General features: G+C 37.0%; 1 protein-coding gene across 1 annotated transcript; it reads left to right on the top strand.

Moving 5' to 3' along the window:
• Positions 1–7606: 7606 nt before the first annotated feature.
• Positions 7607–9172, top strand: LOC112743857 (uncharacterized). Its single transcript, XM_025793235.2, has 2 exons — positions 7607–7887; positions 8610–9172. The coding sequence occupies exons 1-2, from the start codon at positions 7720–7722 to the stop codon at positions 9120–9122; spliced, it is 681 nt and encodes a 226-aa protein (XP_025649020.1). The 5' UTR covers positions 7607–7719; the 3' UTR covers positions 9123–9172.
• The last annotated feature ends 15235 nt before the right edge of the window (positions 9173–24407 follow it).

Genomic DNA, 24407 nt, shown 5'->3' on the forward strand with positions numbered 1-24407 from the left:
TTTTGTTAAAACTGAATCAAATTAAGCAACTCATCTTTCGTGCTCATGCTAAAAACTCTGCCTAAAACATCCATTTGCATATGTAATACCTGAAAGAGTATTAGAATTGTTATTTTTGAGAAATAATAATTTCACTTTTATTTTTTATAATGTCACATTATATATATAAGAAAAAAGAGTAGTATTATCAAAATATCAATTCTATTTTTATGATTCAGAAATCTCCTAGTGAGTAAAGTACAACAGCATCCATGCACTCATTCCCGAAAACACTGTTTTATTATTTGTGCACATTATACTTTTCGAGTAGTACTACACATACAAGTTATTTGGGTTTATAAATCATATAAATTGCGCCAAATCACACGTGCTGCTCAACGGTTTTCATAGCGTGTTTCACGTTCCTCCTCCTGTGCTTCTTCTTCTTCTTTGTATTTCTCCTCCTTTTTCTTCGCATGTTTCATCCTCATCGTTATTTTTTTACTACTGTTGTTATTGTTGCATTTTTTTCTCTCTTTCTCTTTTTATTGATTTTGTAACATTATGTATTTTTTTTCTTTGTTTGATTTTTTCTCCTAAAAAGAATTATAAGAAAACGAAATAAGAAAACAAAGAAGAAGAAGCAGTAAAAGATGAGGAAGAGGAAGAGGAAGAGTTTTGAATTATGCAGAACTTATCAGAATAAAAATATACCAAAAATTCTTAAAATTACACCAAAATATATTCGTGTTACACCCAAATATCTTCGTGTTACACCCAAATTTGCTGCAAATACAGAAAAATATTTTCTCTAATGCTGCATTTTTCTTCTTCTTTTTTTTCTTATTTCTTTCTTTCTTTTAGTTAAATGAATGTAAGTTCATCCTCTTCAAAGTAATTTTACAGCATTGTGTATTTTTTCTTCTTCTTTGTTTGATTTTTTTGTTTTTATTCTTGTTAAGATAGTAAAACAAGAAGAAACTTGAGAAGGTAAAACAAAAAGAAAAAGATGAATAAGAAAAAAAGAAGAAGAAGATAATGATGATGATGAAAAAAAAAAAAAGAAGATGCAGTAGAAGATGAGGATGAGGAAGAGGAAGAGTTTTGAATTATGCAGAACTTATCAGAATAAAAATACACCCAAAAATTCTTAAAATGCATCCAAATATCTTCGTGTTACACCCAAATATCTTCCTATTACACCCAAATTTACTGCAAATACAGAAAAATATTTTTTTCAATGTAAAACTTTTACATTATATTCAATTCAAATCATAAACGATGAAATATTATTCACCTACAGAATCATAAACTACTAACAAAAAAATTCTAATGAAAAGAAGAAGAAGAAGAAGGTGCACTAACGAAGCGCGTAAATATAAATGACTTATAAAGACTTGTATAAAAAAAACGCTTGTATGTAGAGAATTATTCATACTTCTCTACCCTTACATATACTTCAAATTAAGCAATTACCATATATATATATATATATATATATATATATATATATATATATATATATATATATATACTTGGCACCGGATTCGATGGTCCCAGAATGTTTGAACCATTAAATGGTCCCATAACAAAATATATTTTTTAAGTTTTTCAATAACTGCTAAATAGTTTGTTTCTAATTTTAATTACAAATTAACCCCATATATTTTATTTAATTATAAAATTATTTTTTATTTTATAAATTATTATTTTATCATTTATCTATTATGTTTATTAGTAATAAAAAAATAATAATAACGAATTAGATCTTCCATTGATCGTAATAACTTTTTGGCAATTCCAATTAATTAAAAGTTTATCTTTGATCCATTACATCCGTCGAGAATTTTGAAATCGTGTGATGCAGGAACATATATTTTTATGTTTGTGTCATTAATTAAAGTAGTCTAGTTTAGCATATATTATTATATTATGTTATGAGTTAGTCCCACATTGTCCGAGTCATGAAAGTTTTCCCTCACCTACTAGTATAAATATGCGTATGTACCCCTTTTGTTTATGAGTTGAATTGATTGAGTTATATATTGAAATAAGCTGTGTGCTTATTTTCCTCTAGGCTCTTTGAGAGTAAGAGGTGCATCCTTGGCTTAGCCAACCAAGGTGGGTTCTTGGCTACTTTCACCATAGTGGGGTTGTTAACATCGCCAAGATTGGTGGCCCAAGCGACGTCCTGGCGTCAGTTTGGTATCAGAGCAAGGTCGGTCCTCGACTTGCTCCAGTAAAATTTTATTTGGTTCGTGGGTACGGTCTTTAGTGCGGTTCTCTTTTTGTTGGTACGAGTCACCGTCAGTACGAATTGTCTGCTGCGAAGTTTCGGGTAATATTGTTCTTTTCTCTTCTTTTGGTGCATTTTCTGTTGGTGATTATCATTCATTCCCATAATCATTGGTGCATTCCCATCATCATTGTGCATCATCATAACATCGACACCAAGCATCAACCTCATTGCATAGTAGTAAAAGATGGCTCTAAAGCGTAGAACTACTCAAGAGATTGAAATGGAAGAGTTACGTCGTCAAGTTAAGGAGTTACAAGAGCAACTTGTAAAACATGAAGCTGCTCAAAATAATCATGACAGGAAGAGTGATGACAGTTCTTCTAGTGAAGAAGATAATGCAAATCCATTTCATTATTCTTCTTCGTCTGAAGATTTGTCCACACGAAGAGGACGACACAACACGACTCACAAAGTTAAAGACTTAGGAATCAAAATTGATGTTCCTGAGTTTGAAGGGAGACTCCAACCAGATGATATCATCGACTGGCTTTGCACAGTGAAAAGAGTGTTTGAGTTAAAAGACATTCCAGACGACAAGCGCGTGAAGCTTGTAGCAATCAAGTTGAAGAAGCATGCGTCAGTTGGTGGGAGAATCTCAAGCGTCAGCGAAAAAGAGAAGGAAGAAGAAAGATCAAGACATGGGATAAAATGCGTTGTGAGTTCAAGCGCAAGTTCCTTCCTGAACATTACAGGCAAGACACCTTCATCAAATTTCATAATTTGAGGCAAAAGTCGTTATCTGTGGAAGAATATACAATGGACTTCGAAGAGCTGCTTATGAAGTGTGACATTCAAGAGCCTGAAGAACAAACAATTGCTCGTTATCTTGTAGGACTGAAGACAGAAATTTCTGATGTCGTTCAGCTGCAACCATATTGGACCTTGGATGATGTCATTAGGCTGTCATTAAAGATTGAAAAGCAAAGAACATAAAGGAATAACGCTCAGTCGTCGAAGAACAAAGAAGTCATCCTTGATGTTCAACAAGAAGTGAAGACAGGATTTTTTAAAGGCAATAATGAGCGTGGATCATCAGGTAGGAAATGCTTCAAATGTCAAGGTTTTGGGCATATTGCTGCTGATTGTCTAAACCAAAGGGTTATCACTCTTGTCGAGGAAGAGGTTAATGAAGAACCAATTCAGGAGTAAGAGGAGAAAGGTGAGGTTGACTATGCTATTGAAGAAGTTCCACCCGATTATAGAGAAGCTTTAGTAGTTTGTCGAAACTTGAATACTGCAAGGGTAATAAAAGACAAGAGTTGGCGACGCCACAACATCTTTCACACAAGATGCACAGTTGAAGAGAAGGTTTGCAAGGTCATCATAGACAGCGGAAGTTGTGAAAATGTTGTTTCAAATTATATGGCAAACAAACTGAAGTTTCCAACCGAGTTACATCCTCATCCTTACAAGTTGCATTGGTTAAAAAAGGAGAATAAAGTTAAAGTAACAAGGCGATGTTGTGTCCAATTTTCTATGGGAAGCAAATACAAAGATAAAGTATGGTGTGACGTCATCCCGATGGACGCGTGTCATTTACTGTTAGGATGACCTTGGCAATATGATCGTAGAGCTATTCATAATGGTTTCAAAAATACATACTCCTTTATCAAAGATGGTAAGAAGATCGTATTAACTCCGTTACAACATGTAGATGGTCAAAAAAATCAAGTTGAGCTATGCATTTCCACATCTTTCAAATGCACTCACCAATGGAATCTTTTGCCAATACAAGATGAGCCTTTTTCAACCCAGGGAAGATAATGCAGGAGCCCTTTTCAACCCAAGGAGAATGATGCAAGAGCATATATCTTTATGTTTGTGTCGTTAATTAAAGTAGTCTAGTTTAGCATATATTATTATATTATGTTATGAGTTAGTCCCACATCGCCCTAGTCATGAAAGTTCCCCCTCACCTACTAGTATAAATATGCATATGTACCTCTTTTGTTTATGAGTTGAATTGATTGAGTTATATATTGAAATCAGTTGTGTGCTTATTTTCCTCTAGACTCTTTGAGAGTAAGAGGTGCATCCTTGGCTTAGCCAACCAAGGTGGGTTCTTGGCTACTTTCACCATAGTGGGGTTGTTAACATCGCCAAAATTGGTGGCCCAAGCGACGTCCCGGCGTCATCGTGTTTCTTAGAAAATCAATCGATTGGATTAACAAAACAATCGATTAAATTTCAGGTTTCCCATAACACAATCGATTGGGTAATATGAAACTTTATAAACCATTAGTCATGGTGCGATTCAAAATTTATAAAAACGATATGAAAATTGAGAATGACGCGATTCAAAATTCAATTGATTGGATTATCCTACCAATCGATTGAATGCAGAAAAAAATTTATTTACGTCACATTTCAATCGATTGAATGATCATATCGATCGATTGAATTGGAATATACCATTAGTCACGTATAAAATTCAATCGATTGTATTATCATACCAATCGATTAAACCTTCATATATCATTTTAATAGCGGCCTTCAATCGATTGGGTAATATAAACAATCAATTGAATTATAAAAACCCCACATTCTAGTCATCGTTCAATCGATTGGGTAATATGACCAATCGATTGATTTTTGCGAAAACCATACTGCCTTGCAACTTTCAATCGATTGTTTTATGGTAACCTGAAGTGCAATCGATTGAGTTATGAGAAACCTGAAATTCAATCTATTGTTTTGTTAATCCAATTGATTGATTGTCTAAGAAACACGATTTCAAAATCCTCGACGGATGTAATGGATTAAAGATAAACTTTAATCGATTGGGATTGCCAAAAAATTATTACGATTAATGGAAGATCTAATTCGTTATTATTTTTATTTTTTATTATTAATAAACATAATAGATAAATAATAAAATAATAATTTATAAAATAAAAAATAATTTTTATGATTAAATAAAATATACGAAATTAATTTATAATTAAAATTAAAAATAAACTATTTAATAATTATTGAAAAACTTAAAAAACAAATTTTGTTATGAAACTATTTAATAATCTAAACATTCTGAGACCATAAAATTTTTTTCCTATATTCTTCTAATTAAGCATCCATCGTTTGAAGATTTTACACTTATTTTTCGCCGTCCCTTTACAAAGACAATCCCTTTGTTATTTATTGGATTTAGCTAATACATCTACTTAACGCCGCATATGATAAGACTACTGTTAATAAAAAATTTTAAATATTTTTTAATAAATATAAAATAAATATATTAAAACTTAGATTTATTTTTTATTTTTAATAATTTTTATTTATAATTTTAACATATATCTTTAAAATTTAAATTAGCTAAATTTTTATTTATTTATTAGTTATTACTGTATTTCTTCATTTTTATTTTTTTCTTAATTTTTATTTATTTAATTACTGTTCGCAAAACAAACCGAATGATATATATATATACATATAGGAAAACAAGGAATAATAGTCTTGACCAAACTAATAATAGACTGTGCGTGTGGATGCTGGATAGTGGATACATATATAGTGTTATGAAAAATTACCAAAAAACTAAAATCTTTATTCTGATTGGATAATATAGAGAGACTATAATTTAAAATTATTTTATTTAATTTATTTTTTATAATTTTATGCATGTAAAATTATATATTTATTAAATGTAATATTATTCAATTATTCTAACAGTAATTAAAGCATATAAAATAAAATCATTTTAAACTATTTTAAATTGATTTTTATTTTATTTTGTTAACATTTTTTGTCCTGCTTATATAATCTATCCCCCTTCTTCAGTTGGCGCATCTGATCCTCCACGTAATTCCACTTATCATTTCTTCTAATTAATTGCTTCTATATTAATGAAGCCACCGCTGGAGTAGACCATATTTATTAATTAGATGGCTAACTCCATGAGTTTTATTTTAATGGTCTATAAATAATTTTTTTATTTTTAACTTATAAAAAATTATAATATTAATATTTAGTATAATTTTTAAAATTAATTTATAATTTTTAATATACGTCTACTACAAAAAAAAAGACGTCTTTATATTTAAAATTTTTTTAAAATAATTTAATTAAATTATTATTCAAATAAGCACAAACCATAAAAAAAAGAAGATTAGACTTTGTGTTGTATTATATAATAAGAAACATTTTAAATACACTGATATACCAATTGTTTTAACTGTTGATCTGAATTATTAAAAATATATATAATATATATTAAGTGAAATTAACAGTTAAAATAATTGGTGCATCAGTATTTTTCGGTGCACTTAAAATATTTCCTATATAATATATATCATACATCCATTCAGTTATCAATCGAGTGTGACATATATACTTGTGACTCATGATAAATTGATCGTGGTATAGATACTTTAATCTAATTAGTTATGAAGTATGGACACTTTATCCGCGTATTAGACATATTTTGGATACGATATTCATTGACATTCGTTCGATACGGTATGTTTGCTGTGTCCAACCGTGTTTTAATAAAAAATAAAAAAAAAATTAGATACACTTGGACACATTTAAATACCATCACGTGTCCGCGTGTTCAGTCTTATTCTTAACATATATTTTTAAAATAAATTTAGATATAATATATATTATTATTTATTAAAACAAAAAATATTTTAAATACTTGATATAATTAAAATAAGACATTAAAAATAATTAAAAATTTTATTTTATATTTTAATATCAATAAAATATCAAAATATCATTACAATTTATCTAAAAAATATTTTATATTTTATATATATGCGTGTCCCCGTATCATGTAAGATTTTAAAATTTGCGTGTCAGCGTGTCCCGTGTCGTGTCGTGTCGTGTCGTGTCCCGTGTCTGTATCAGTGTCCGTGCATCATAGCTAATTAGAGCTCTTTAAAATATAAAAAATTTAGATAATTAATTTTTTAGTTGATAGCAATTAATTTTTCAAAATTATTTTATTTTAAATTTTAAATCTTAAATATTTAACAAGAATAAGTGTTAATAAAAAAATATTTTTATAATAAAAAAAGTTAATATCAATTAATTAAAAATTATTTTTTATACTTATTTAAAAAATTAGAAAATTATTACCGACATAAAGTTTCCATTGATCGAAACCGACTTAATTAGTGGATAAGACTGGAATACTAATATTTTATATCTTGACTACATATAAAAGAAAGTGTGACTCACCCTCCATGTCAAGTTTGGTGTCCATTACTACTATTTCCACTAGTGTTATGAACAATTAATACTTAAATAGCACTAACAATAGTTAAATAGAACAATGATCACACATTACGATATTTATTACTCCCATTTATATATATTGATCATGCTTTTTTCATTTATGGCATTATTTACGGAAGTGTGGTGCATTGTTGGGATATTCCCACTAAATCCCCATTAATATAAGAATGCATTTTCAATTTCATGGTTCATCAGAGTGAAAGATGATGAGAATAGGTGTTTATTTGGACACCATATTGGTTCCTTTGAGCCTCTTCATAACAATAGGGTACCATGCCTATCTCTGCCATAGCATCAAGAACAAACCTTCACGTACAACTTTTGGACTCAATAAGCTTAGGAGGACTTCTTGGGCTCTCAACTTAAACCAGGTATTATTATTAATTTGTGTGTCAATAATTATCATTGTATGTATGTGTAGAGTATATTTGGTTAGAGGATATATATATAGATGAATCCATACTTAATTTAATTTGGATTTTAATTATTAGATATAAAATGAACATCATTTTAGTCGATCACAAATTTTTCTCGCATTAATTTGGTTTTTCCTAATATAAAATAACCATCGATGTTTAAAACTAAATTAATTGGTCAAATAAACATTGAATTGAATGACTTAATTCATGTCTATTTCAAAATTAGTCGTTGACATTTTTTAAGGACTAAATATTCGAATAAATTTTTGGGGGTTTTTTTTAATGAAGTTTTTTGAATGAATTTTTTTATTTACGATAACTTCTAATCCGACAAATTAAAAACTAATTCGTCACAAATCTTTGTTCAATTTAGAATTTGTTGTTGGCCAATGAATAACTGCACATACATAAAGTGAAATTCGAACTTTTAGCATTTATTTAAGTGGATGAGTGAATTAACCACTTGATCAACTTAAGTTAATTATTTTTGGAGAGATTTCCTTATATGTTTACATTTAATACTTTTAAATTTGAATATTAGCGATAAATAAATTTCTTGTTAGAAGAAACAAAATAGTTACTTGAGTTGAATCCCTAATAATAATAATAATAATAATAATAAAATTTTGATTATTAGAATGGGATAATAATTGTGATGTTATTAATTGGTACAGGGTGATGATAAGAAGAACATGCTAACAGTGCAAAGCATGAGAAACACTCTGATGGAAGCCATATTCATAGCTTCCATAACCATTCTAATAAACATGGCTTTGGCAGCTCTAACCAACAATGCCTATAGTGCAAGGCACTCAGTCTTCACCAGCATATTCTTTGGTTCAAAATCAGACAAAATCATAACATTAAAATATGGCTCAACCTCACTATGCCTTGTTCTTAGCTTCTTATTCAGCTCAATGGCCATAGGGTTCTTAATTGATGCAAATTTTCTTATGAACACTCATGGAGAATTTTTGTCTTGGAATTACACACAAACAATTCTAGAAAGAGGGTTCACATTCGCTCTAATTGGGAGTAGATTTTTTTGTGTTAGTGTTCCTTTGATGCTGTGGATGCTTGGTCCTGTCACAGTGTTCATAGCTTCATTGGGATTGGTTTGTTTGTTGCATGAGTTTGATTTTGTTAGTAAAGTCTCCAACTTAGCCATAAACAATGTATCAATATAATAATGTACGTAACATAAGATACAAAGTATGAAGTAATTAATGGTGTGAAATTGTGCATATAATTAGAGTTATATTTCAAGATTATTCGATGACAATTAAGATTAAAAATAATTATATTTAGCGCTCTAATTTTTTTTTAGAAATTATTTTCATTAGAAACATTTTTTTTTCTACGATTGGAATATTCATCAGGTATATATGTAGACATCTTATTTTTTAGACATTTTATACTTGCACAACATAATAATTGACGTGTTCAAAATCGAAAAATGAGTAGCATGCGAGGATTGACCTTAAACTAGCTAGTATATCAACTCTTGGAAAAATATTTTTCTTTTCAATTTCAATGTTTTTTAAATCAACTAGGACTTAATTTAAGAACTCATGTTTGATTCTCTTTTTCTCGATCGATTTCATTGATTAGGAAAAATAAAAGCTCATAGCATATAACGAAGTAAATTTATATTTGTTGCTACATTTAAACATTTTACATTTGTCTAAGTTAAAACTAAGGTGAATACTCTAAGAAAGACTATATAATTATTTTCATGTGAAAATGTTTTATTTTAATTATTAGATGATGAATTATAAATTTTAATTTTGATATTTTATAAAAGTGTTGTATTTATTTAAAATTAGTTAAATAAATAAATCACATTTTTAAATAAAATTTTTATAAAAAAATGTTTCTAACATCTCCCTTGGAATAGGTACTTAAAAGTTAAAACTAAACCCCCACATTTTACATTTGAGAGCTTCATACTATGAGGAAGGGCTTTAGCTTTATTTCTTTCCTTTTTTTTTTTTTTTTCTTTTCTTTGTAAGAGAGGGATTGTATACTAATTAACTAACTAATATGAGCTATATGGATTGTTTGGCCCAACGATTGTCAGTTGTGCCCTGAGAAAAACAAATTAATAATAATATAATAAAACAAAGTCTATTGGGCCAATTTCAGGGGCTCAAAAATATAATGCAACAAGTTAAATAATCCGTGTTTCATGACAAAAAAAAAAAAAGACACACTTGGGTCACCCACATGATAAAATTGAAATTTACAATTTATTAAATCAAAATTAATATAACCAACTTGAGTTGTTAAATAGTCAGTTCATTTATCCACTTATACAAGTATCAAAATTTAAATTATGTCTTGCAGATTAATTTTTAGCTTGTTGAACTAAAAATAATCATAGAAAAAAAATTAAAATTAATGTGCTAATAATTACATAAAATATATATATGATTGGTGCAATATAATATTTAATGTTTATTTTTAATAACTTATTACTAAAACTACTGATTTGATTCGAATATGGTTATTGTTTATACCCTGACCTAGGGGTGCACAGACCCGGTCCGGCTCGAAGGCCTGGCCCGGTTCCGAACACTTTAAGAACTAATTTGGTGTGATTTCATCGGGTTTAGGATCGGGTACGGGTCTCAAAAATAGACCCGGTTATTATTTCGGGTCGGGTCCGGGCCATAGCTCGGGTCACCCGAAGTCGGCCCGGTGGCCCGGTCATCATACACAATTAATATTTTGTGTTATTAGTGATGGATCATGACTATTCTTATGTGGAATTTAAGTATTGTAAACCTTAATATTTTGTGTTATTAGTCATTATAAGACTATAAATTAATGTCTTATGTTTAGAATGCATAAGACTTTAGACTAATACATAAGATTGTATTATTTGTATTGATTTAAATATTTGGTATTATTAGACAATATTAGTATTGATTGTGTTTATACTTTAGTATTGATTGTGGTTATGCTTTAATTTTGAAGAAGGGTTGGTTCTTGTTATATTTTTCTAAGTGAATTTTACCATGTTAACTAATGGTTGGAGTCTTGGAAATTTGGATATTTTTACATGCTAACTTACAAGAAGGCATCAACGTAATGTAATGTTAACGGCCCGATTTTCACCCGGTATAATTGTGGCCCGAAAGTGTATTGATTTCATCGGGTCTAGGGCCGGGTTCGGGTCTAATAAATAGACCCGGTGTATATTTCGGGTCGGGTCTGGGTCACATCAAACCCGGTTTCACCCGGCCCATGTGCACCCCTACCCTGACCCAATACACAGTCAGGCTTAAAGTGAATAAAGTCCGATTTACAGATATTAATCAGGTCGACACCAACCCAACCTCATGAAGGTCGGTTATATTGATGTCAGACTCGACATTACTTACTCGAATAAGTAACCAATCCCTACAATCTCTCTTGCTGGGTCGAGCTATCCGACCCGGGATGATTGGCAACAAAGCGACCGACCTCTTCAGGTCAGACTATTCGACCTCTTCTTCTAAAGAGCTCGGCCAATCGACAGGAAAGCCCAATAAAGGGCCCAAATAGAGGAACACGACCCAAATCCACAGGCAGTCCGAGCCTACAGAAATAAGGGCGGTTTCCTTGAAGATAAGCTGACCTCACCCAAAGATAAGATAAGATAAGATAAGATAAGTTAAAGATAACTAACTTATCTTATCTAAAAAGGTCACTCCACACCATTATAAATACACTGGAGCACCCAGGTATAACTCATACTCTGATTCTACGAAAAACCTGTTTAATACCCATGCTAACTTAAGCATCGGAGTCTCTTACAGGTACCCCCCACCCTTTGGTGACGAAGGATCAGCAGTGCAGCCAGTCCAACAAGTCGGACATAACAGCTCCGGCCGCCACCAACCAGCCGGACACGTCATCTCCGACCAGTACAGAAGATCTCATCCGAGATCGACCTACAGTTTCAGGTAACCCTCGGAACATTGGCGCCGTTGCCGGGGAACCTGGAAGTCATCCCAACACCATGGCGGACGGTCATGACAACGACCACGATTTAGATCTGGAAAACAGAACACCGCACAAGAACGCGGACACTACGCTAAAAGGATACTCCGGAATCTAACAAGGACAAAAACTCATCAAATCCGGGGGTAATAGAAGCACTTCAAAACCGCTTAAAGCAACTTGAAAAAGAAACCCAACAACAACGAGAGGTTGGGAAGGATCTACAAAGAGAGGTACGACGGCGTCGAGAATTGGAAGATAAACTACTGCAATTAGAAGTCGACCTCAAATCAAAAGCTCCTCGGACCACTCATGAGGAAAATTCACGCAAAGAACAAGATCCATTCACCAGGGAAATCATGAAAACCAAAATTCCAAAAGACTTCAAACTCCCGGATATGATTTTGTATGATGGCACCACAGATCCCAACCATCATCTCAGCAATTTCAGAAGCAGAATGTACCTCACCGACGCCTCAAATGTCGTTCGCTGCAAAGCTTTTCCAACAACTCTCACGAAGACAGCAATCAGATGGTTCGACAACCTACCTCCAAAGTCCATCTCAAACTTTGACGACCTGGCCAAAAAATTCCTAGCCAGATTCTCCATCCAGAAAGATAAAGCCAAGTACGCCCCCAGTTTACTGGAGATCAAGCAAGGAGATCGGGAGAGCCTCCGCAACTACATGGAAAGATTCAACAAAACATGCATGGACATACAAAGCTTGCCAACAGAGGCCGCCATCATGGGACTCATCAATGGCCTACGAGAAGGACCTTTTAGCCAATCCATATTAAAGAAGTACCCTACCTCCTTAGACGAAGTGCAGGAGCGAGCAGAAAAATACATCAACATGGAAGAAAACGCTCGGTTGGGAGAAACCTCAAAATCCGGGGTCCCCTGCCGAGATAAAGACAAGGAATCCAAAAGAAAAGAAGATCGACAAGGGGAGAAAATAAAAAAATACCACAATTACACCCCTCTCAGGGCATCCCTAGTCGACGTATACAAAGAAGTCTGCCATACGGAGAAAATACCCCCAGCTCGGCCACTCAAAGGCAAAAGAGAAGGAGGAAACTGGAATGAATATTGCGAATATCATCGAGTGCGAGGGCACTCCACCAACGAGTGCTTTGATCTAAAGAACATCATAGAAAAATTAGTGAGGGAAGGAAAACTAGATCGGTTTCTAGCCACCCGAGATGATGACCAAAGAAAGAGAAGAAGGGACGAAGATATCAGACGAACCGCGCGATCACCTCGTACACCGGAAAGACACGTCCACATGATATACGGCGGATTCGCAGGGGGAAGAATCTCCAAATCATCTCGCAAAAGATATCTCAAAGAAGTATATCATGTCGAGGGAAAGGAGGAAGCACCCGACATCCCTGCAATCACATTCACTAAAGAGGACGCATCCGGTATCATCTCAGGACACGACGACCCCATGGTCATCACCATCATACTGGCAAACGCCAATCTCCATCGCACATTAATAGACCAAGGGAGCTCCACCGACATCTTATTCAAAACTGCCTTCGACAAGCTCGGCCTAGAAGACAATGAGCTTAGGGCATACCCGAACAGTCTGTTCGGACTGGGAGATACCCCGGTACAACCACTGGGATACGTATCACTACATACAACCTTCGGAAAAGGGAACCAATCCAGGACACTCAAAATAAACTATATTGTGGTCGACGTGAGTTCAGCCTACAATGCTCTAATAGGTCGGACAACACTAAATCAACTCGGTGCAATAGTCTCGACTCCACATCTATGCATGAAATTCCCAACTACAGAGGGGATAGCCACAATAAAAGCATATCAAAAGATGGCACGCCGGTGTTATAACGAAAGTCTAAACCTCAGAAGCAGAGGAGAAGAGTTTCATACAATTGAGCTTGGCGGAGTTCAGAGACGAGAAGAACTCTGTCCGCAGCCAGAAGGTGAGATAGAGAAGGTTCAGATCAGAGACACCTCGGACAAAACGACTAATATCGGCACGATCCTGAGAGAAGACTCAAAAGAATTACTGGTACAATTCTTACGAGATAATGTCGATCTCTTCGCATGGAAAGCCGCAGACATGCCAGGCATAGACCCCAAGCTAATGTGCCACAAGTTGGCGATCTATCCAGGATCTCGGCCGGTACAGCAAAGACGAAGAAAACTTAGGCCAGAGCGATCCCAAGCTGTGGAAGAACATGTACAAGCATTACTGGAGGCAGGATTCATAAGAGAAGTCAAGTACCCACTATGGCTAGCCAACGTCGTCTTGGTGAGAAAATCAAATGGGAAGTGGCGAATGTGCACCGATTACACCGATCTCAACAAAGCCTGCCCAAAAGATCCTTACCCACTCCCAAGTATCGACGCTCTGGTAGATGCTTCCTCCGGATATAGATACCTCTCGTTTATGGATGCATACTCGGGATACAACCAAATTCCCATGTACCCACCAGATCAAGAAAAGACCTCGTTTTTAACGCCGAAAGCAAACTACTGCTACATTGTGATGCCTTTTAGTCTCAAGAATGCGGGAGCTACTTATCAAAGGCTAATGAATAAAGTCTTCTCAAATCACATCGGAAAAATCTTGGAAGTCTATGTGGACGACATGTTGATAAAGACACAAAGTGAAGAGACATTATTGTCCGACTTGGCTCAAGTGTTTGACACTATAAGGAAGCATGACATGCGACTCAATCCCGCAAAATGCACCTTTGCAGTAGAAGCGGGCAAATTTTTAGGTTTCATGCTCACACAAAGAAGAATTGAAGAAAATCCGGATAAATGTCAAGCCATACTCAACATGAAAAGCCCAACCTGTGTCAAAGAAGTACAGCAACTCAACGGGAGATTGGCCGCCCTATCCAGGTTCTTAGCAGGATCAGCGATAAGATCTCTCCCCTTCTATGCTACTTTAAGGAAGGGAAAGCAGTTCGAATGGAAACCGGATTATAACAAGCCTTCCAAGACTTCAAGGAATTCTTAGGACGGCCACCTATCCTATCTCGGCCACGAAAAGAAGAACCGCTCATATTATATCTCGCAGTAGGAAGTCGGGCAATAGCCTCAGCACTAGTCAGAGAAGACGAAAATGGGCAACAACCCGTCTACTTCATTAGTAAAGCGCTACAGGGATCCGAGTTGAACTACCAGAAAATAGAAAAGTTTGCCTATACTCTCATTCTAACATCTCGACAACTTCGCCCGTACTTCCAGGCTCACACAATTAAGGTTCGAACTAACCAGCCCATAAAAGGAATATTGCAGAAAACAGATTTAGCAGGCAGAATTTTACAATGGGCAGTCAAGTTATCCGAGTTCGACCTCCAATATGAAGCTCGGACGGCCATCAAATCACAGTATCTGGCCGACTTCATCGCAGAATTCACAGATGCCCTGGAAATCCCCACAGAATGGAATCTCTATGTGGAGGGTTCTTCAAATAAAACTGGAAACGGCGCAGGTGTGATAATAGAAAGCAACCAAGGAACCCAAGTTGAGCTCTCCCTCAAGTTCGGGTTCCCGGCCTCAAACAATCAGACGGAATATGAAGCGTTATTAGCTGGTTTGAAGCTGGCTAAAGAGGTTAGAGCTCAAAAATTCAACATTTACAGCGATTCACAAGTAGTCACCTCACAGATAACAGGGAGCTACCAAGCCAAAGATCCCACCATGAAAAAGTATTTGGATAAAACCAAGGAACAGCTTGGACAACTCGGGGAATATAAGATCTGCCACATGCCCCGCGAACAAAATGTCCGAGCTGACGCACTCTCGAAACTAGCCAGCACCAAACCAGGGGGCAACAATAGAAGCCTCATCCAGGAAATGCTACAGAACCCGTCAATCTCGGAAGAGGAAAAAGTCCTAGCCATAACAAATTAGGACCAAGGATGGATGACCCCCATAATTAACTACCTTAAAGCAGAAACACTCCCCACAGAAGAAAAGGAGGCAAAGAGGTTAAAAAGGGAGGCACAGTACTACACTATCATAAACAACATCCTATACAAAAGAGGGATCTCAATACCATTACTAAAATGTGTGCTGACCTCCAACACAAAGGAAGTGCTAGAAGAAGTACATGGCGGCATTTGCGGCAATCATCTCGGAGCACGAGCTCTCGCCAAAAAAGTACTCCGGGCGGGATTTTATTGGCCAACTCTACAGAAAGAAGCTACAGAATTTGTAAAGACATGTCCACCATGTCAGAAACATGCCAACTTTCACATCGCCCCGCCAGAAGAGCTCATCAGCGTAACTTCGCCTTGGCCGTTTGCAAAATGGGGACTTGATCTTCTCGGACCCTTCCCCCAGGAATCAGGACAAGTTAAATTCCTCATAGTAGGGTTAGACTATTTCACAAAGTGGATCGAGGCAGAGCCCCTAGCCAACGCCACTGCTCAAAGAAGCCGAAAAATCCTATATAGAAACATTGTCACAAGGTTCGGGGTTCCACACTCCATCACCACAGACAATGGCACTCAATTCACAGATGCAGGCTTCAGAAAATTAGTAGCTGACTTGAACATAAAGCACCAGTACACCTCCGTGGAACATCCGCAAGCCAATGGACAGGCTGAAGCTGCCAACAAAGTCATATTGACCCGGTTAAAACGGAGATTACAAGACGCAAAGGGAGCTTGGGCAGAAGAGCTTCCACAAGTTCTATGGGCGTATCGAACGACGCCACACTCCACCACAAAGGAATCCCCCTTCCGGTTAGCATACGGAATAGAGGCAATGATCCCAGTAGAGATTGAGGAAGGATCGCCTAGAGTGGTTCATTACAATGAGGGAGCAAACTCCCAACTTCAGAGGGAAGAGCTCGACCTACTACCTGAAATCCAAGAAAGAGCTCGGATCAGGGAAGAAGCACTAAAACGTCGAATGGCTTCCAGATATAATCAAAGGATAGTGCCGAGAAGTTTCGCAGAGAATGATCTCATCCTAATCCGAAATGATATTGGAACAACTCGACCAGGAGAAGAAAAGTTGGCAGCAAACTGGAAAGGACCCTACCGAGTTGTAGAAGTACTTGGGAAGGGCTACTACATACTGTTTGAACTCGATGGACGAGAGCTTCCCAGATCATGGCACGCCTGTAACCTAAGAAGGTACTACAGCTAGAAAAAGTAAAAGATCTCACTATTGGATGCACTCTTTTTCCTGAAAAGATTTTTTAATGAGGCACCAAGTTGAGACTCAGACACTATCCGACTTAAAGGGATGAAAAATTCCCACATGTATATATTTGCAATTTCCTTTGAATAAAATATATTTTAGATATTCTACAAATTTTCAAGACGCATTAATCTGAAGCATTCATCGTCCGATTATAAAGCAACAGATCGGCAGAAAGTGAAAAACAATTTCACTGCACGATCACGATAAAGACAATCGTCCGATAAAGGTGAAAACACGATTAACCTAAAAGACGATCTAAAGATAGCAACCACCTTCTACAAATCGGCAAAGATGAACACAGAATAATGTAAGAAGTTATCGAAAGTGATCCGGAAAAAGAACCTGACGAGGTCTTATGGATTGCTAAATAATAACTTAAAGACTGGCCGACGTTAAGAAGTCGGACTAAGTCAACGCAAGTTATAAGTAAACCCTGAAAAGAGGTCTGGCCAACCCTATTAAAGAGGATTACTTTAACTTAGAAGGGCCCGACATGACAAAGTCAGCCCAAAATGAAAAAGTTATAAAAGTAGTCCCTGAAAGAGACCTGACAAAGGTCCAAAAAAGAGGACTACAAAAATAACTTAGAAAGAGGACGACGTAAAGAAGTCGACCTCCTACAAACAAGTTATAAAAGTAATCCCTGAAAGAGATCTGACAAAGATCCAAGAAAGAGGATTACAAAAATAACTTAGAAGAGATCGACATAATGAAGTCGGTCTCCTACAACAAACAAGTTATAAAAGTAATCCCTGAAAGAGATCTGACAAAGATCCAAGAAAGAGGATTACAAAAATAACTTAGAAGAGATCGAAATAGCGAAGTCGGTCTCCTACAACAAACAAGTTATAAAAAGTAATTCCTGAAAGAGATCTGACAAAGATCCAAGAAAGAGGATTACAAAATGACTGAGAAAAGATCGACATGACGACGTCGGTCAACTACGAAACTACTTGGAAAAGGACAAAGAAGTCGGTCATACGACCTCCAAGTACAAAGCAGTTCAAAGAGGCTGAGCAACAAGGCTTCAACATTCGCGAAACATATAAAGAAGCTAAGACAGGCGCAAGCAAGCATGACATAAAATAACAAAGCTTCAGGATCAGACCCAAAAGCTTAGAAGCTACTTGTTGTGTTTTTCAAAATAATGGGTTGCTAAACAAGCAACCAGAAAGAGTGTCAGCAAAATAAACCAACCACGAAATAAAGAGTTTTAAAGCCCACAAGCCGGGCCAACTACACAAATATCCAAAATAAATCAGCTAAAGATTAGAAGACTTTTTAGTAGCATCAGTCTGAGGAGAAGGAGGGCGAGCCTGGAGAGGAACAGCATCCACAGTACCATCATCCCGGTTTAAGATCTGGCAGTCAGGATCAGAAGCGGGAGGGCCGACCTCGGCAGGAGGAACAGCAGGAGCTGACACCTTGGCAGAAGACATAGGGAGGGGATCGACATCATCATCATCCTCATCATCAGGGACAATCTTACCATCCCTAACAACATTATCCAGGCTGAAGAGAGTAAGGTCGGCCTCGGGAGCAATAATCCGAACTTGCTCTTTCAGGTTCTCATAAGCAGCAGTTACGCTGCCAACAAGATGACCCTGGAGCTCGGAGTAATCAGCTCGGGCATTCTCCAACTCCGCCTTCAGACGCATTCCCTCCTGATAGGATGTAACATAGCTGTCTTTATGCCTCAGTGCCGTGTCCTCGGCCAGTCTCACAGAAGCTGCCAGAGAAAGTGAACTTGCCTTCTCGTTCTCCAAATCCTTCTCCAACTTGGCTACCTTTACTTCAAGCTCCTCCTTCAGACCCTTCATCCGATCAAACTCCTGTTTAGCTTCCTCCATAAAGGCTTTGGTGGCATGGAGAGGAAGATTTTGAGAAGTCCGATATAGGGCAGCCCCCATATACGCCATTCTAACACTACTTCAAGTTATAAAGTCCAGATGGTGAAGGAGCGACACATCGTCCATAGGAAGGGCACCGTAGGGACCGATTTGTTGATCCACAAATTCAATTGCATTAAAGTCAGGAGCATCAAGGTTGAAAGGCTCAGCTATTTTTTGTTTCTTGTTGGGAGGAGCACCAGAACTAGAGGCAGAAGTCGGTGGTGGGTCAGGCAGACGAACCCGAGGAGTAGGGATCACCTTCCTCGGTCCAGGAGAACTCGGCACAGGTGGCTTTACTTGCACTTGGGAAGATCCCTCCCCGACCGCCTTGGCCGAGATGTTCTGAGCAGCATTCGCCTTCTTTGCCCTTTTGAAGGCCTTCATGGAATCATTATTTTTTGACATCTCTGCAAATACAAAATCAGCCACAGTAAAGGGTTACAATCACAAGATGAGGAAGCCAAACTAAGAAACAAGTATAGAAACAAGTCAGGCAAATACCCAAAACAGCTCGGACCAGGGATGGGTCATTCAAAAACCTTTTTGTATCAAGATGGGGTGGTGCTCCCCATAAATCCTCAAGAACAACAACAAAGGCACGCTCAACATCGTCAAGCATCTCCCAGGAATAGCGAGACACTCTCACATCCTTCTGCCACTCTAGAGGGAAAGAAGGCTCATCATTTTCATCAAGAAAAAAGGGGCGGGCCCCCTCAACAGCACGAACTTTAAAGAAGTAATTCTTGAAATCCTTAAAGGACTCATCATACATAGCAAACACTTTATGGCCCTGGGCAGACCTGAAAGAAACCCAGGAAGCTTTCTTTTTCGAAGAGCCACCAGGCTTGGCGAAAACAAACAGATAAAGAAAGAGAGCCTGAGAAGGTGTTACACCTAACTCTTGGCAAAGTAGCTGAAAAATTTTGATAAAACCCCAGAAATTCGGGTGAAGCTGGGATGGGGCAATATTACACGACCACAACAGGTCGGTCTCAAAAGCAGTAAAAGGAAAAATAATGTCCAGTTGACTGAAGAAATATTCGTAGGCATAGAAGAAGGGACGCTCCCCCTCGATGGATGTCGGAAAACAAACCCTCTCATCAGAATCAGGAGCAACAAGCTCATAATCCCTCTCCCAAGCACTGTTACCACAAATCCTATGACGCTTCCTCAGCTCTATGCAAAATTCAGCATCCACAACAGAAACACACATCAAGACAAGGGAGTCCAGCCAATCGGACATCCCCTCGGAAACTCTGGAAGACATCTCTACAATGTTATTGCGAGAAGACATGAGGCCAACTAATCCTACAATAAGAAAAAGAGATGGGATTACTAAAAATATCTCGGATGAGGGATAAAACAACTCGATCAAAACGATACAGGCGAACAAACAGAAAAGGAAAACCCCAAGACTCAAACCAAAGTCTCGGGGCATCCTTTGGAGGCAGTAACAAAGCAAGGTTTTCAGGAAAAATCTATAGCTCGCACCCCAACACCTCTCAAGCAAGAAAAGAAGACTGCAAACAGATGGCATTTTTCATCAAAGCAAAACACAAAAAGTCATCAAAATACTTTTGCCTCACGGTCTACCAGCAAAAAAGTATGCATCCCCAAACATCAAGGAACGCCAAGTAGAAACCATCAAAGGCGCAACTGTTTTCAGAATCAGACAAAAAGCAATCTTTAAACAAAGCGAGAAAAAGATGCAGATTTTCTGGGTATTGGTATCAGACAGAAACAACAGAACATGCAAAAGCCCTAAAAAGCATCAAGCAACAGGAAAGGCAAAAATGATCATGCAGAAGATAAAGAAACTCCTAGAAAACACATTTCAACAACAATTAGGCGCGACAAAAACAGAAAGATCCAAATTTTCTCTAAAGCAAAATCAAAACTTCATCACAAAGCCAAAGCAACGAAAGAAAAAGAAAATACGGATGGAACTCACCTGGAGAAGGAAGAAGCTTCAAAGGAAAAAAGGAGAAATAAAAATGAAAGCTGCCCAGAAAATCGCCAAGCGACGCCGCAACGCAAGAAAAGCAGAAATGTGGCCGAAAGACAGAGAGCAAGAGAACAAAGGAAGAAATTGCAAAGAAGTTACAAAAAGAGCGAAGAAGAGAAACCGTTTCTGGGCTTTCGAAAATCAAAATAAAGAGCCAACGGAAAACGGGGCAATTAATACTAATTAATGAAAGTATTAAACCCTCACACATTCCCAAAGCGCTGATATTCAAGCGCGCGATTTTAGAGGAAAACGTTCTACATTCAAAAGCTGCTACAAAGGAATCGACGAAATGCTTGAGTTCGGCTTCATTAGAGAAGAACCGAAGTCAAAGGACTCGACCTCAAAAAAGAAGACCGAGCTCAAGCAGGGGCACTGTTCATACCCTGGGTCGAGCTATCCGACCCGGGATGATTGGCGACAAAGCGACCGACCTCTTCAGGTCAGACTATCCGACCTCTTCTTCTAAAGAGCTCGGCCAATCAACAGGAAAGCCCAATAAAGGGCCCAAATAGAGGAACACGACCCAAATCCACAGGCAGTCCGAGCCTACAGAAATAAGGGCGGTTCCCTTGAAGATAAGCTGACCTCACCCAAAGATAAGATAAGATAAGATAAGATAAGATAAGATAACTAACTTATCTTATCTAAAAAGGTCACTCCACACCATTATAAATACACTGGAGCACCCAGGTATAACTCATACTCTGATTCTACGAAAAACCTGTTTAATACCCATGCTAACTTAAGTATCGGAGTCTCTTGCAGGTATCCCCCACCCTTCGGTGACGAAGGATTAGCAGTGCAGCCAGTCCAACAAGTCGGACACAACAGCTCCGGCCGCCACCAACCAGCCGGACACGTCATTTCCGACCAGTACAGAAGATCTCATCCGAGATCGACCTACAGTTTCAGGTAACCCTCGGAACAGAGATCTTAACAACCTCCTTAACAAAAGGGAACGACTACCTAGGAGTGGAAAAAGGCCAGGCGGCCTGTCAGGGGCCTACAGCCTGACCTGTGTTTAGCCTGGCTTGGTCTGGCCTGTTATAAAATAGGTACAGGCTCAGGCTCATATAAAAGCCTTAATATGTTAATAGGCCAGGCTCAAGCTCACTAATTAGTCTTATTGGCTTGTTAGGCCTGCTAACACATAATTACATATATAAATAATTTTTTTATTATTAATAAAATTATGAGATATTTTAAATTTATTATATTTAATTATAAATACTTTTTTATATTTTAAATACTTTAAAAGTCTAAAATTTTTTATAAATATTAAATATGATATATTACATATAAATATTTTTATTAAAAAATAGTTTTTTTTAAATAACATTTTTATTTTTGCAAAAAAAAAATTTATCAGGTCTTTTAACAGGCTTCAGGCCAGGCTAGACTGAATAACAGGCCAAGCTTAGTACTTAAAGAAAAGCCTATAACAGGTTGTAGGCCAGGCTCAGGCCAATTAATTACATGACAGGCCAGGTCTATTAAGAGCAAAGCCTGGCTGACCTGGCCTATTTCCACCCCTACGACTACCTACCATCAAAGGTGGAACGACTTTAAAAGACGGTTATTAGCTCTACATCTACACTTATAAATACCCTGATATCCTAAAGTATAATTCAAACCCAATCTACTAAAAGTCTACCTAAAACTCTTACTAACTTAAGTATCGGAGTTCCTTACAGATACCATTCCCCACCTCCTCACGAAGAACTTGGACGGCTTCATCCCTGCAGGAGAAGACGTTAGTACTTTTACCAGAAGGCGTCTGGACCTTACAGGCCTAATCCATCCATTTTAGATAACCTTCAAAACATTAGCGTCGTTGCCGGGGATATAGAAATCAAGACCATGCGATGGTAGGCAACATCCCAAAAGATGGAAACACAACTTTTGATTCAGAAGCCCGAGAGGAAGAACAACACAACGACGAATGAGTATTAGTCATACCTCCCTAAGCCGATAGGGGGGAGGTGCGGCCAAAGATGCCCACACTTCTTTGAAGGACACAGGATCGGATCGAAAATACATTGATCTGAAATATCGGAGCTAAGAGATCCCATAGAGATCACGAGGCTTATCCACAGACATCAAGGTTGGCTAGAACAACTCGAGCAGGAGCTAGAGCAATAGCGAGAATCTGAAAGAGCCCTGAGAAGGGAAGTTTGTCGACGAAGGGAGTTAGAAGAAAAGCTCTTGAAACTAGAGTCCGACTTTAAGGGTAGGAGAACCCGAACTGACCGAGAAGAAACACCTCTGATAAGCGAAGATCCATTCACAGAAGAAATCATGTGGACTAGTTCCTAGAAACTTTAAGAGCCCAGATATGGATCTTTATGATGGAACCACCGATTCGAGGCATCATTCGGACAACGGCATTCTTCTTAGCCTGCCGAACCCTCTGCAGTGCGTTCGAGCTACTGGTCATCTTTGCTACAAAGGATAAAAACAAGCAAAGAAACTCAAGTTATATAACTCAGAAAAAAGTAGCAAAAATATTCAACAAAGAAAAGCTAATTACCTAGTTCAGTACGAATATAACTTGGCTTTCCTATCAAAAATTTTTTGGTGTCAAGATTAGGAGCTCGGTCCCAACACTCATCGAAAAAAGTCACTACACATTCTTCCACTTCATCTAAGTCCTCAAGATTATATTTAACAATATTGGGGACCTCTTCCCAATACAAGCTAAATTCGAGTTCATCCCTCTCGTTCAAGAAAAATGGTAGGGTACCCTCTACCGATCGAACCTTGAAGAATAATTCTTAAAGTCATGAAATAAATCGTCAAAAATAGAGAACACTTTCCTCTCCTAGATAGCCCAGAAAGAAATTCAGTGCTGCTTTTTAGAACTAAATGGTTTCATAAGTTGAAAAAGGTAAAAGAAAATCTTAGAGGACAACGGAAGATCGAGCTCCCGACTAACAAGCTAATAAACTTTCATAAAATCCTAGGATTTAGGGTGAAGCTAAGAAAGGACAATTCTATAGATACAAAGGATTTCTAGCTCAAAATAAAAAAAAAGGGAAGACTCACTCGCAACCTAGTGAAAAGGCATTCATACATGAAAATGAAATGCGCACTCCGACTTGTCAAGTCGGAAAAAATAAATTCTATCCTCAGGGTCAGAGGCTATTATCTCGTTTTTTTCATCATTCTCCTTTTCCCTACAAAGCCTATGCTACCTACGAAAAGTCTCTATATACTCATTATCAACTAGGGAGACAACAGAGAGAATATTAACATCTATCCAATCTAAGTTAGATGAAACTTTGGTAGACATGCTGAGAATTACAGAAAAAGACATACTAAAAAATAAAAGAAAGTAGTCACTAAAAAAACTCACAAATTACAAATCAAGAACAACAACACG

Source organism: Arachis hypogaea, chromosome 14 (genome assembly GCF_003086295.3).
Source record: "Arachis hypogaea cultivar Tifrunner chromosome 14, arahy.Tifrunner.gnm2.J5K5, whole genome shotgun sequence".
NCBI lineage: Eukaryota > Viridiplantae > Streptophyta > Magnoliopsida > Fabales > Fabaceae > Arachis > Arachis hypogaea.